Consider the following 14,111-nt stretch of genomic DNA (forward strand, 5'->3'; position numbering starts at 1 on the left):
GGTGGGGGGGTGGGGGTGTTGGAAGGACACGTTATGAGGAAAGTGGGAAACAGAAAGAATGAAGTCACAGAACAGGCAGGCGGCATGACGGACAAGCAGAATGACAAACACTAATAAATACCAGCCTCTGGCATCATTTCATGTGAGTACAAACTTGTTTTGACTGTTATTGCATTTCGCCAACAGACATGGCAGGAGACATCAGCAGTGTCGCTATTATGGATGAAATCTCGACAAGAGCAGAGAAATCCCCCGGCATTTCCTTTACTATCAGTCTCCCTTAGACATAATAACTATTGTTGTTACCCCATTGGCCTGGTAAAAACACTTATGGTTTATAGCTGGTGTGAGAAATGTGTTTTCTTATCACTGCTGATGGATTCAGGCCATTTCTGCTTCACCTCAACAATCCAAAACAAAATAACTAGAAGTGGGCTGCGGTGAAGTTGTCTTTGATTGCTGACCAGGGAACAGCCTCCTGCTCAGCACCCTTGTTGTCTTTTTGTAAAGATGTTGAGAATGGATGCAAAAACAAAACATCTTCTAGATCTTGATGGTTTGCAGTGTTTGTTGTATATAATTTTAGAAGGTGTCAATCCTAACAAGAGCAGCCTACTAACTACTAATTGCATATCTTTTTATGAGTTTGCAGATATTTGTTTTGTTTTGTTTTTATTTTCCACAGTCATTTTGGGCTGATTCAGAATGGCAAACAGAGTAAAAGTTTTAGGAATCACTTGCATTATTAATCATGTCTATGAAAGATGAATATTGTTTGGACAAGAAGTCTGCAGTGTATCTTGCTATAATTAAGTCAGTTTAAATGGTACAACGTTAGAGAATTACATAATTTAATGGGATTAGGTGTGAGGGCATGATGCTTGACAGCCTCATTTTCAAGATACAAAGACTGATAACTGTGGTTGGTATAATAGTATGTGTTACAACATAACACCATCACTGCCACCTATTGGTTTGAAGACACACTACAACAGAAAACAGTTAATTTCTATACCTTGTCCTTGATGTTAAACCGTCAAGACCTGCTATCAGAGTACTGATATCAGTGTGATGTAATGCACTGTAATGCATATCCAGTGTCTTGCTCAAGGACAGATGTGGGCGGGAAAAGCCAGGGATCAAACCACCAACCCTGCAATCAGTGGATATACCGCTCTACTAGCTGCCCATTTTCTTTTTCTTTTAACTTTTTGTTCTTGCTGTCTGGACAGCTCTTTGACAGAAAATTACATTTTGCATGCATGAACCAACAATCTACAGTTTAGCAATGCAGAGCTGCCTCCCTGCTCACTCACCAAACTGTGTCTGCTGTCTCCCCATTTTCCATTCAGGTTGGCCAGGTGACAGTTTTTGTACCACCAGGCGCCACGGTGGGTCAGGGCACAGTTACCCAGGGCGATGTCATTGTCCGAATCCACAGTAGTCCAGGGTCGGCCCTGGTGGTAGGTCATGGCATCACCTTGGGATCATCAACAACCATCAACATTAATTAGCACAGTTAAAATGTCCAAAACTCAACAGAACAGACTTGATGCAGTTCCAAGCTCCTAAACATAATTCAGATTTCGCTGCTCACTCCTTTAGCTTCCATTAGCTTCCTGATGGAAGACTAATAAAATGAGAAAAACAGAGGTACAGTGTATGTTGTTTCAGCACACTGTGGTATGTGTAGACAGTGTCCCACTTGCTGTGCATCTGTATCCGTCAGATACCATCGTCCCTATATAACTACTGTCTATTACTGAATGAATATAAGTTTCTGAATCAAATATCCCACCCACTTTTGGTGTGTGTTTGCTTTCCCAGTACCCCACAGAATGACGGGTGGGATGCCTAGTGCTTCAAACTCCTTTATTCCCACCCCTGTCTGTTTCATTGCTGCCTCTGCCCTCTCTTCTTCTCTATGACTCCTATTTGAGTAAAGTGTCAGGGAGAAAATATAAGTCCTGAAAGCTGCACATGTTATCTGTTCACTCTCAGTCTTTCATACTACCTGTAAATTGGAAAAGACTTGGAGATCAAAAGACCCACCTGCTGTCCCACTGTATTTGCCAATAGTGAGTTTGAACTTCTGCTTGACTGGAGCAATCTTGAAGTTGTCATATACAGCGTATGCCCTCTCTGAGCCCACGCCCAAGTCAAACCGCAACTCATATTGAGTAGGAGTGTTGGTAAGCTCATATATCTTATCCAGACCTGGGGGAACAGATAAACAGAGTGTGTGAAAGAGAGAGGAAATACTCCATTACTATTCATATAGGCATGTTGCAGTGTCTGCAGAAGCCTCCTGAGAACATTTGTGTGCTCACCAATCCAGAACTCATCTGTCATGTTGCCAAAACCTGCTATGTACTGTCTCCAGCGTTTCATGAAGTCCAGCTTGCCAGTGGTACGACGCTGGAGCATCTGAAAGCAGCAGGAAGTGTGACAGTTGTTTCACAAACATTTCACACAATTTGCTTTGGGTTTTTGGTCACCGTTCCTTCCACTAAAATGACAGTAGCAGCAACAACAACTCAAAGTAGGTACTCAGAAGACAGATGTTGATAAAAAAATAAAAAGTCAAAATTGAATCAGCAGAGACCAAGATCTTCTGCAGTCAAGCTCCAAACACACTAGGTCCTAATGTTCCCATGCAACTCAACAGCATGTGGAAATCATTAGGATTATTTTTCAGACTTTTGATGGTTCTCACCAGTGCCACAGAAAATATTGTGCAACTGTTTTCACAGGTTGAGTAGTTCTCAAGATAAGTAAACTGAAATTCATTAGTAAAATTGGTGGGATGGTTCTTTAATATTTACTTGTATAAATTCAGCCCATGTAATCATTAAAAAAAAAGAAAAGAAAAATGTTTTATCAATATTATAAAACCTTCTTTAAAAGATGTCCTGTATGTATGTCCATATTTTGGTCTGTGCAGTTTATCAATAAGCCGTACCAGCCAGCCGCCTCCATCAGTGTCCATGTCGCAGTAGACCTCAATAGGTTTGGACTGGTTATTGTTGATATAAACGATGTAAATGCCGCTCTGCTTATTGCCATTCCTCATGATCTGAACGCAGTCCATGGGGAAGGGGTACAGGAGGCCAACTAGGGAGGAGGATTTGATGTGAACATTAGGAACTTCCAATAGTCAAATGTAAAATTACATGTTACAATAAAGAAAAGACAATGGGATATCAGGTCAGGATAGAGCATCATACACATTATGCATGGTTTTAGAGAGGCCAGTAATATCTGAGGTAATGTGTACAGACCTGTCTTAAAGATGGTCTCCACCACCTTGCTCCTCCTGCTGCCCCTGTAGGCGATGATGGTGACAATGTACCTCTTCCCCATCTCCAGACTGGATACAGCAAAACTGCTCTCACTGGCTCCCAGCTGCTTTTCAACAGTCTGACCACAACACAAATTAATCTTACTGAGCACTCAGTGTACTGTAAAGCAATGGTCTGTTATAATGTGTTGTAGTTTGATGCTGCCGATATGATCAAATTTAATAAAGACCTTAAATGGGCTCCTCAATTCCTCTAAAACCCCAAAGTATGAAGGAAAAGATCAGTCACGTCACACATGTCCTTAACATTTCTTCCAGTTGATTAGTTTTATTTCTAGCCACAAGAGGTCAGCGTTCTACAGAGCTTAGAGTGAACGTGCATCTTTGGCCTCTGAATTTTTCAAACAGTGAAGAAAGTAATGTAAAAGCTTTATTTGCATGCTTGTAAAAGTAAAAGTAGGGTTTAAAGCCCAGTACTGTAGTTTGTTATTCACAGGACTCTTGAAGCAACTGTACAGTAGAACTGATTTAACCCAGTGCAGGATATTTTCTGCATCTGCCCATACTGTCAAAACCAGTCAGTCAAATTTAATGTAACAGCTGCAATTACGCGTTTGATGTTACTGACGAACTTTATATCTGAATATCTTTTGGTGTGTTTTGTTTTCTGTTTGGGTGAGAAAATGTGTGCGCGTGTGTGTGTGTTTAAACCTCATGGCTCAGTACCTCCATGTTGCCATCCTCATCTCTGTAGGTGAGGATGTAACCCTCAATGTCGGCCAGTGGAGGAACCCAGGTCAAAGAAGCAGACTCCGGTGTAACATCTGTAGCCTTCAGGTCCTTGGGGGCATCAATATCTGTGGGCAAGAATATGAATAGATGAATCAGAGTGGATTGCAGCACAAGAACATTCGTGTATTGATACATCTTATAAAATCAGCTCTGGGTTGGGTAAGAAGATGATTTTGGCAGTGTTTATACTAAAACTGGTGAACATAAACTGAGTGAATACACATTTACAATAATTTGTTATTTTTACATTTTACTGTATGTGTGGTGTACATACCTGTGAATCAAGTGTTTCCCACACTCAAACCCCCTCCCCCCAAAAAACAACAACTTTGCAGTGCAATATTCATCACCTCTTATTCCCTTCATTAATCTAAATGTGGAGAGCAATATTAATGCATTTGACAATATAACTTTCCAGCCTCTCCAGCTGAAGCACATCACCAGAGATGGCTAGCATCCACCTGCTGAGTTACAATTTGGCTTTACAGATAAACTGGCAGTTATCCTCTCTCCCTTATTTGAATGCTTCAGAGATTTGAACTGAAACAGACGCTGAAATAATTTGCTTGACCCAAAGACACCTGCTGTAACAGTGGGATCCTTAACCTCCCATGGCTAAAGACACTTTCAGTGCTCTTCGGCTAAAGATGCTACCTTCTGTTTTCATTAAGGAGTTCTCCAGTTGTCAGTTTTACCATCACTGAAAAAAATTAAACAGCTTTTCTGGTAATTAAATTGTTATTGGGGAAAATAGTGTGAATAGTAACAAATTTAGTGATACCATTAGTGGAAAGCAAAGCTGCTCAAAAAGTCTGTGGGACACAGAAACAACTGACACATTAATGATGCTTGTTACTGGGTCCAATAAAATCACAAATGTAATAACACACACTTTAATGTATCCCTGGTGATTTCTTCTGACAATGGCATTATTGAACCCAGCACAGCGTTAGTTTGTAGCCAGTGATGGTTTCTAATGAGTTACGACGAGACAAGTTTATAATCCAAAACTCAGACAGTTGCTGCCTAATTGAAAAAGTTCCAGCTTTCACTTAGCACTCCCAGGTGATTTTACAGATCATCTGGCTCACACAAAGACATCCTGTTGTAGCCCATTCACCATATGCTGCTGTTGCTATTTTTACCCCACACTGAGGCACGAGGCCCACCCAGTGACCTGGCCTATGGGAAGCATTTCCTGTCAGCAGGAGTTTTGCCGATTCCTGGTAGTTTGAACTAATTTGGCCTTTGAAAGAAAATTTAGTTTAATAAATCAGACATCATATGATATAAGAAACTATGGATTGCCCTTGTGTGCATAAATCAAAAGTATCAGGATTTGCAAAGTAAGACAATCAATCAATTACCAAGCTCATTTGATTTTCAGATGTGGTAGACTACTACGAGTTGATTGAATTACTATTCTTGACAGTACTGGCTGTTTTGAAGAGTACACAAATTCCTGAAGCTCCAGTTGCTGTACACCAGTGGCGATTGCTCTAAGACTGCAAGGGAAGCTCAGCTTCCCCTAAAATGTCAACAAAATAAGTGGTCAAATATGTACTGTTGTGTGTACATTTCATTGACTAAATATGCGCTACAACACGTTCATCTTTTGTTCAGAATCAGCTACTTATCACAGGTAACCGACACGACTTCTTCTCATTCATCCCCGTAGCGCCACAGTGCTTTACACAGCGTAGACGCCGAGCGTCTACTGACTTCAATGTGGAAACAGAGAGTGGGTTGTTCCACTGCAGCGAAACTAGACGGTCATTGGATAAATGCTGGGCTTTGTCCCGCCCATCGGACGCTCAGCGTCTCTGGGGGTCTATGGGACAGTGGGCTGGCCCGGACGCTCGTCTTCTGCATGATAATTGGATGATCTGTCTGAGGCTGAGTCCCGTTTTGATTGACAGCGAAATTAGCGAATCAGCGATCTTGAAGTATAAGCATCCACCGGAGCATTTTTTCAAGTTTTTCATTCCGTTGTTCGGAGTTGATCTGGAGACGTTACTGATCTTCAGCGACTTTGTCTTTGTTAAAAACGACTAGCGTTGTGTTTGGCGACTCTCTTCTGTCACTCTGCGAATTTACATATAAATAAACGGACACATTTTATGATGTATGCCGAAAATGAGCTTCCCCTCCTTATAAGACCAGCAGCCGCCACTTCTGTACACCTACTAAAAACTTCAACAAGTCTCAAACACGATGCAAGCATCCCTGGGAACTCGCTTTCATTGATGCAGAAAAACAGCATTTGAACAATCATGAGATTTCTTATCAGCTGTAGTTACTGTTATTCTTGCCACATGTGAAAAGAAAAAAAAAAAAAAAAAACTTTCCTGCATCTGCAAGATACTGCTCCAAGATAGTGACCCGTTTCTGCCTCTGTAGAACCAATATTCCCCCAAATTATGGCTACATGTAGCAGACCACGACTTATCACCATTCTCAGATGAAGGTCTCTATTTTTAAGAGCAATAGAGCAGTAAGCTGTTTGAATCTGTATTCAGAACTTGTTATTGAAAGGCAGCTCTGTGCTAAGATCACAGCATTTTTAAATCAGTGCCACAGCTGTGGTGTTTATGGGCCTTGCACAGCTTTTTGATGCCTACTGTAGAAAGAAAGCTATTAAAAAAACAAATAAAAAAAACAAAAAAACAATCCAGAAGCAGGCTGCATGACTTTTTTGTTACTTTTGTTCAACATGTCATCCAAGTCTTCTTTTACCAATTTCCAGCCTTGCTAAAACAGTAGTAAAATCCTAAAAAAAAGTTTTGTATGTGTTACAGCTCATGTTGATGTAAAATTAATGGTTTATTTTAGCATCAACATACCAGAAGGTCTGATAGTTGACTCATATAAACATCAGAATCAAGCCTCCCTTAATTAGAGAAGTCTAGTTTGGCATCTATTGGTCAGTTTGCATATTTCAAAAGAAAAAAGAGCTTTAATGTTACCAACTGGAAATCCTGTCTGTTCATAGTGTATTAACCTGTCTCTGCTTGTGTTGAGATCTTCCTGCTGGCTTTGTTCCCCTTGAAAGCCCAGATGTAGACATTGTACAGAACTGCAGGCCTCAGACCAGTCAGACTGTAAGAGGTGCTGTCAGACCCAACTGGGATTTCCCCACTAGAGCCCTCAGAAGAGCTGTAGGTTAGGATGTAGCCATCAACGTCTGCCTGGACCCGATCCCATGAGACGCTGAAGCTGGACTCTGTTTCATCTCGAGCTAAGAGGTTAGCAGGAGCATCCAGTTCTAGAGAAAGATGTTAGTGGAGGAAGTTAATAAACTACTAATGCAAACTAGAATTATGATAACATCTTTCAACATAAAACCAATCAGTATAAAATGTAGAAGAGGACTGAGGCAGCAGTCACACTCCAAAGGGGGTCTCTATAGGCAGCAGTCACACTCCAAAGGGGGTCTCTATAGGCAGCTTTCATGAGATTTGTGACAGTAGCCATTCATTTCTTACTGGATTTGGTCTCATGACACACTGAAGATGGATTCCCTTTCTTAAACAAGTAAGTAGAAACATCTAGTTGTGTACAGAGTCATGGTTACAGCAAGAGCTGAGATATCTGGGAGTATGGGAGCCCATTCCAGGAACCAGGCCTGCTGCTGGGTGAACCGAGTTGCTCCAACTAAATATTGTTGGGCTCTCCTCAGGACAGGGCATTTGCTTTGGAATCAAATGTATTGACTCAAGACTCTTATCATATTCATGAGGTGCTCACAAACATCGGCTGTTTCACATTTGGAGATTCTGCTGGTGTATCTGCATGTTGCAGGGAGAATTCAGATTGCGCAAAAATATCTATGTCTTCTGATCTTGATGATAGTGTGTGGTATCTCTGCCTGGAATAATTTCAAGCCACAACTCTGTTATACAAGCAGCTACATGGGGCTGTGGCTTGAGGTGAAGAGTGGTTGTGATTGTGGGAACCCAAGAAACTACCGGAGGAGACCAGCATTCAAGATGGCTGTCAAAGTTAAGAATGAGTCCTTCCAGGTCTTCCATCATCCTCTTCTGCAACAGTTATCTTCCCAAATTCAGATGGGTAGGTAGCAGCAGCCGTAAGGTGTGGATCCAGATTTAGGATTTTACACTCAAGTTAAAGAAAGAAATAAAGGAGACTGAAAACATTAGGGGAAATGACTGTAGTAATGCAGATATTATGTTAGATCATGCTAGTAAAGGGAAAGCTCAGGGTTTCCTGAGTCAGTCTTCAATTCAACCTTCACTTGGTGTCACAAACCTTGTGTAGTACCTGAATTTATCAGACTGTTGACTACAAGAGTCCGAGGCAAGGTTCCAGGAATTTGTTGGTTGAACTCAGTCTGCATGACACTGTTAATTGAGCAGAACTACAGTAGGTATGGAGCAGCTGGTCATCCAGAGAAGCCAATGGAGGTGTTTTAGTGATTTGGAAAGAACGTCCCAAAGAGCCTCCTTATTCTCCACAGGAGACTTCAGGGAAGTCCCAGGACATGCTGGAGGGATTATATCTCTGAGCTGGCATGGGACTGCACAGGAAGAGCAGAGGTAAGTTATTGGGGAAAAGGATTTCTGGGCTGCTTTGCTCCTTGTGACCCGAGAGTAAGCAGTTGGCAAGAAGATGGATGAAATGAGGGAAGTACGCACTGGAAAACTGGTTTAAGCAAACAAGCAGGTTCAGATTAGTCTCCCATGTGAGAAATATTTTTTTCTTTTGGGGTTTACCAGGGAGTTGCCTTGTTTTGTCTAAACAACTGTAATTACAGGGTACTTGAAGGTCTAAAGGTTTAAACGTGGATGTAATGATCAGATAATATGGTTTAACAAAGATTATGTTCGACACCTGTCTCAGCTTGTGTTGAGATCTTCCTGCTGGCTTTGTTCCCCTTGATGGCCCAGATGTACACAGTGTAGAGGACTCCTGGCCTCAGGCTAGTCAGACTGTAAGAGGTGCTGTCAGGCCCCAGGGGGATTTCCCCACTAGAGCCCTCAGAAGAGCTGTAGGTTAGGATGTAGCCATCAATGTCTGCCTGGACCCGATCCCATGAGACGCTGAAGCTGGACTCCGTTTCATCTCGGGCTAAGAGGTTAGCAGGAGCATCCAGTTCTAGAGGAAGATGTTAGTAGAGGGTATTAATAAACTAATATGGCAAACTGGTGTGCTGTTTTCATTTCTCTCTGAAAGGGGAAAAGAAACAAATCAGTGTGCAATTTCTACAAATCGTCCCTTTTTGAATTATAAGGTTCTATCTGTGCTCTGAACAGTTTTGAGATTGTGAGCTTCAACGTTTTTGCATTCCATAGAGCAGAATTTATAGGTTATTTTCCCCTCTAGATAAGGGGTCCAAAATGCATACAACTTAAACAAAAACATCACATAATGTTAATAGGTTATCACAGAATAAAAGTGTGTGAATAACTCAATTCTGCAAAAAATGTCAGAACCTTATAATTCCAAGGGGACAAAATATTAGTAACATGACTGAGTGAATGAAGAAAAATTTTGATAAACATCTTTCAACATGAAAATGATCAGTATCGAATGTCAAAGAGGACTCAGGCAGCATTAGACTCCAAAGGGGGTCTCTGTAGGCAGCTTTCTTCAGATCTGTGGCGACACCCATTGATTCCTGACTGGATTTGGTCTCAAGACACACTGAGGATGGATTCCCTTTTTTGGGCCAAAAAACATTTAGTTCTGTACAGAGTCGATGTCACAGCAAGAACTGGGGCAGCTGGGAGCATGGGAGCCCAGTCCTAGAACTAGGCCTGTGGCTGGGTGAACCAAGTAGCTCAGACAGAAATGCTGAGAGTTGGGGGCAATACTTGTTAGGCAAAGAGCATACTTTGATGATATGGATTACACCAATAGAAAAAGTGACTATTTGAACATGGATCTTCTCCACTCTGCAGAAGAGAAAGAGCCTGAGCTTATGCTTGAGGGGTACTGACTATTGTTGGGCTCTCCTCAGGACAGAGCATTTGCTTTGGAATCAAATGTATTGACTCAAGACTCTTATCATATTCATGAGGTGCTCACAAACATCAGCTGTTTCACATTTGGAGATTCTGCTGGTGTATCTGCATGTTGCAGGGAGAATTCAGATTGCTCAAAATATCTATGTCTTCTGATCTTGATGATAGTGTGTGGTATCTCTGCCTGGAATAATTTCAAGCCACAACTCTGTTATACAAGCAGCTACATGGGGCTGTGGCTTGAGGTGAAGAGTGGTTGTGATTGTGGGAACCCAAGAAACTACCGGAGGAGACCAGCATTCAAGATGGCTGTCAAAGTTAAGAATGAGTCCTTCCAGGTCTTCCATCATCCTTTTCTGCAACAGTTATCTTCCCAAATTCAGATGAGCAGGTAGCAGCAGCCGTAAGGTGTGGATCCAGATTTAGGATTTTACACTCAAGTTAGAGCAAGAAATAAAGGAGACTGAAAACATTAGGGGAAATGACTGTAGTAATGCAGATAGTATGTCAGATCATGCTAGTAAAGGGAAAGCTCAGGGTTTCCTGAGTCAGTCTTCAATTCAACCTTCACTTGGTGTCACAAACCTCGTGTAGTACCTGAATTTATCAGACTGTTGACTACAAGAGTCCGAGGCGAGGTTCCAAGATTTGTTGGTTGAACTCAGTCTGCATGACACTTAATTGAGCAGAACTACAGTAGGTATGGAGCAGCTGGTCATCCAGAGAAGCCAATGGAGGTGTTTTAGTGATTTGGAAAGAACGTCCCCAAGAGCCTCCTTATTCTCCACAGGAGACTGCAGGGAAGTCCCAGGACATGCTGGAGGGATTATATCTCTGAGCTGGCATGGGACTGCACAGGAAGAGCAGAGGTAAGTTATTGGGGAAAAGGATTTCTGGGCTGCTTTGCTCCTTGTGACCCGAGAGTAAGCAGTTGGCAAGAAGATGGATGAACAGAGGGAAGTACGCACTGGAAAACTGGTTTAAGCAAACAAGCAGGTTCAGATTAGTCTCCCATGTGAGAAATATTTTTTTTCTTTTAGGGTTTACCAGGGAGTTGCCTTGTTTTGTCTAAACAACTGTAATTACAGGGTACTTGATGGTTTAAAGGTTTAAACGTGGATGTAATGATCAGATAATTTGGTTTAATAAAAATGTATGTTTGACACCTGTCTCAGCTTGTGTTGAGATCTTCCTGCTGGCTTTGTTCCCCTTGATGGCCCAGATGTACACAGTGTAGAGGACTCCTGGCTTCAGGCTAGTCAGACTGTAAGAGGTGCTGTCAGGCCCCAGGGGGATTTCCCCACTAGAGCCCTCAGAAGAGCTGTAGGTTAGGATGTAGCCATCAATGTCTGCCTGGACCCGATCCCATGAGACGCTGAAGCTGGACTCCGTTTCATCACGAGCTAAGAGGTTAGCAGGAGCATCCAGTTCTAGAGAAAGATGTTAGTAGAGGGTATTAATACACTACTGATGCAAACTACATTATATAGATGGGTGACAAATCTACTGGAAAAACCTGAATAAATGAGTGGTGAAACGTAGATGGGCACAATGGATCAAATTATGCAAGTCATTATTGTGGCCTTTGCCACCACCAAACATCAAATATTAAATATGCGCCAATGGGAGATTTTTAACTGACTTTTTACAGAGTGCTCTCCTCTTCAGGAGGATGGTGTTCCTCCAGTAGAGTTGCAGAGACTTGTGGAGTATTTACCAAGGAGTACTGAAATTGTTCTGGTGGCAACACCTTACTTAGACACTGTATGTTGTTTCCCTTAATTTGTCACCAATCTGTGTATTATTTGATTTGACAGAGAAATATATGGGGGTATTATGTTAAACACAGGAAAAGTGGTCGTCTTCAAATTTGACATTAGACAGTCAGATAATGAAGTGCTTTGAATCTTAACAGAAAGTCGTAGATCTGAGACCTGTCTCAGCTTGTGTTGAGATCTTTCTGCTGGCCTTGCCCCCCTTGACAGCCCAGATGTAGAGAGTGTAGATGATCCCGGGCCTCAGGCCAGTGACATTGTAAGAAGTACGGTCAGATCCCACTGGAATTTCCTCACTTGAGCCCTCAGAAGAGCTGTAGGTTAGGATGTAGCCATCGATTTCTGCCTGACTGTGATCCCAGGACACACTGAAGCTGGACTCTGTCTCATCATGGGCCAAGACGTTAGTAGGGGCATCCAGCTCTGCATGGGGAGTTATGGTTAGTACAGACTACTAAAAGACATCACTACATCCAGTGCAAACATAACAGGAACTACAGAAGACTGATTCAGATGAGCAGTGTGTAGTTACCTGTTACAAATAACATTCTGTCAGTGTGTAAGAGGTTAGAAGATGTCAAACTTGGACCAAACTAGAATAGAGAGGTTTAATGGTTTTCGGTGTTTTGATTTACTCAGAATTGGTGCATGTGGTTTATTCTAAAAATGAAATTTAGGTCAGTTTAAAAACAGTTTCAATATGAAATATTCTAATATGAAAAGAAATTTCAAATCCAAGTTTGACATCATACCACATTGTTACTCTATGTAAGCAGGGGTACTATGAGTATATTATGAGCTATGTTATTTTAAAAACATGCAAACTACAGCAGATTATGAAATATAATAATAATGTTCAGAAAAATCTGAACCACTGATGTTTTGTCTTATAAAGGAGACAGATATATCTCACAAATATATTCAGATATCCCAGTCTTTTTCACCAACCCTTGCAATTGTCAGAATATAATCACGTACGGAAGCTTTTCACTCATCCGTTTACTTCTGAAGAGCTCACAGGAGGGGCAACTAGTACATTTATATTGTGCTGTAAGACTGTAGCTACATTATTATGAGTGCCTGTGAAAACTTTCAAACCATATTCTGCAACAAAAAACACCTCAGTCACATCCTTCCCTCATTAAAATGAATTTGCCGAAGTTACTCATTCAATGTTGCTCAGAGCACAAACACATGTAACGCTGCTAACATCACCAGCTAGCAAATTGAGTTTCAAGCCACTTCAGATATTTGCCTCCTGTTGTTTGATGTATGACTGAGGCTATTGGAACTGACGTGTCTGTTTTCCTCATGAAAAGGCAGTGGGGGAAAAAAAAAAAAAAAAACAATCTGGATGAAAAAAAAGCTAAGAATTGTATATAAAAATATAAAAAATGGAAAAAGATATTAGCTATTAATAGCAAACACAGCTACTCAAACCAGTAAACTTTTTTTTTTTTTTTTTTTTTTTTAAACTCGTTTGGATAAAAACATTGGAAGCCCTTACTGGCACAGAGGAAAGGCGCACGCACAGACACACAAACACTTTATTCCTGGCCATGGAAAGCACTTATACCGTTGGTATTTAACAGATGCATCAGTAAAAATGTGCAACGTGTTCCTTTACTTAGTTTTGGATCCCTGTATTCAGTCGTAATTTAAGTTATTTGGATGAATATCGGTCAGTGCTCAAACCTGTTCTTCTGCTGCCTTTCTTCAGAAACACAAATGCAAGCAGTCAGTTCCAGCTGCTAACCTTCACAACAGGCAGATTAAGAGATAGCAGAACACAGGAGAAACAACATAGCTGACTTTGTTTACCAAGCACGACCGGCTCTTCTTGGACTTCTTACAGACATTCAGCCTCAAGCTAAACTAAACTGCCTTTAAATGAGGTGTCCAGCCTAATTATGTCAAATAGACTTTTTCAGTGGGAGTTCAAGTTTCCCTCTTGGCAGTTAGGTAAAGAGGGGTTAGTGTGCTAAGTGTAAAATGTCAACATTCATGACTTTTACTCCTTGTCACCACAAAAAGGACAAGAAAATCGTGCAGAAAACCACCACACAACACATCAGAAGGAAATGATTCGTGCATTGTACAAAGAGGATATTTGAGGCAAGAGCATCTTGCACAAAGGAGCTTAACAAAGAAACACTTAACTCAAAATCCCTCTGTTAAGAGGCTATAAAGATGAAAGAAAACACCCGCCACCGCCTGGGAACACTTGAGATGTCTGAGCATTGCAGGTCATTGTGGAGA

At 41.4% G+C, this 14,111-nt stretch overlaps 1 protein-coding gene across 3 annotated transcripts in view; it reads right to left on the reverse strand.

Annotated features, from left to right (window-relative positions):
* Positions 1-14,111, reverse strand: part of tnn (tenascin N) — a 43,068-nt gene that overhangs the window by 4,810 nt on the left and 24,147 nt on the right. The window contains exons 10-19 of one of the 3 annotated variants that reach the window (XM_023405462.2): positions 12,012-12,275; positions 11,244-11,507; positions 8,945-9,208; positions 7,095-7,358; positions 4,028-4,158; positions 3,282-3,420; positions 2,963-3,114; positions 2,331-2,427; positions 2,053-2,217; positions 1,317-1,480 (exon numbers count right to left, since the gene is read on the reverse strand). In XM_023405462.2, coding sequence (XP_023261230.1) covers positions 1,317-1,480; positions 2,053-2,217; positions 2,331-2,427; positions 2,963-3,114; positions 3,282-3,420; positions 4,028-4,158; positions 7,095-7,358; positions 8,945-9,208; positions 11,244-11,507; positions 12,012-12,275 — 1,904 coding nt within the window. The remainder of the gene's footprint in view (positions 1-1,316; positions 1,481-2,052; positions 2,218-2,330; positions 2,428-2,962; positions 3,115-3,281; positions 3,421-4,027; positions 4,159-7,094; positions 7,359-8,944; positions 9,209-11,243; positions 11,508-12,011; positions 12,276-14,111) is intronic. The other 2 variants (XM_023405463.2, XM_023405464.2) reach the window with 2 other exon arrangements.

Source organism: Seriola lalandi, unplaced genomic scaffold, assembly GCF_002814215.2.
Source record: "Seriola lalandi dorsalis isolate HSWRI2012SDOR001 ecotype SW California unplaced genomic scaffold, Sedor1 jcf7180002054277, whole genome shotgun sequence".
Taxonomy (NCBI): Eukaryota; Metazoa; Chordata; class Actinopteri; order Carangiformes; family Carangidae; genus Seriola; species Seriola lalandi.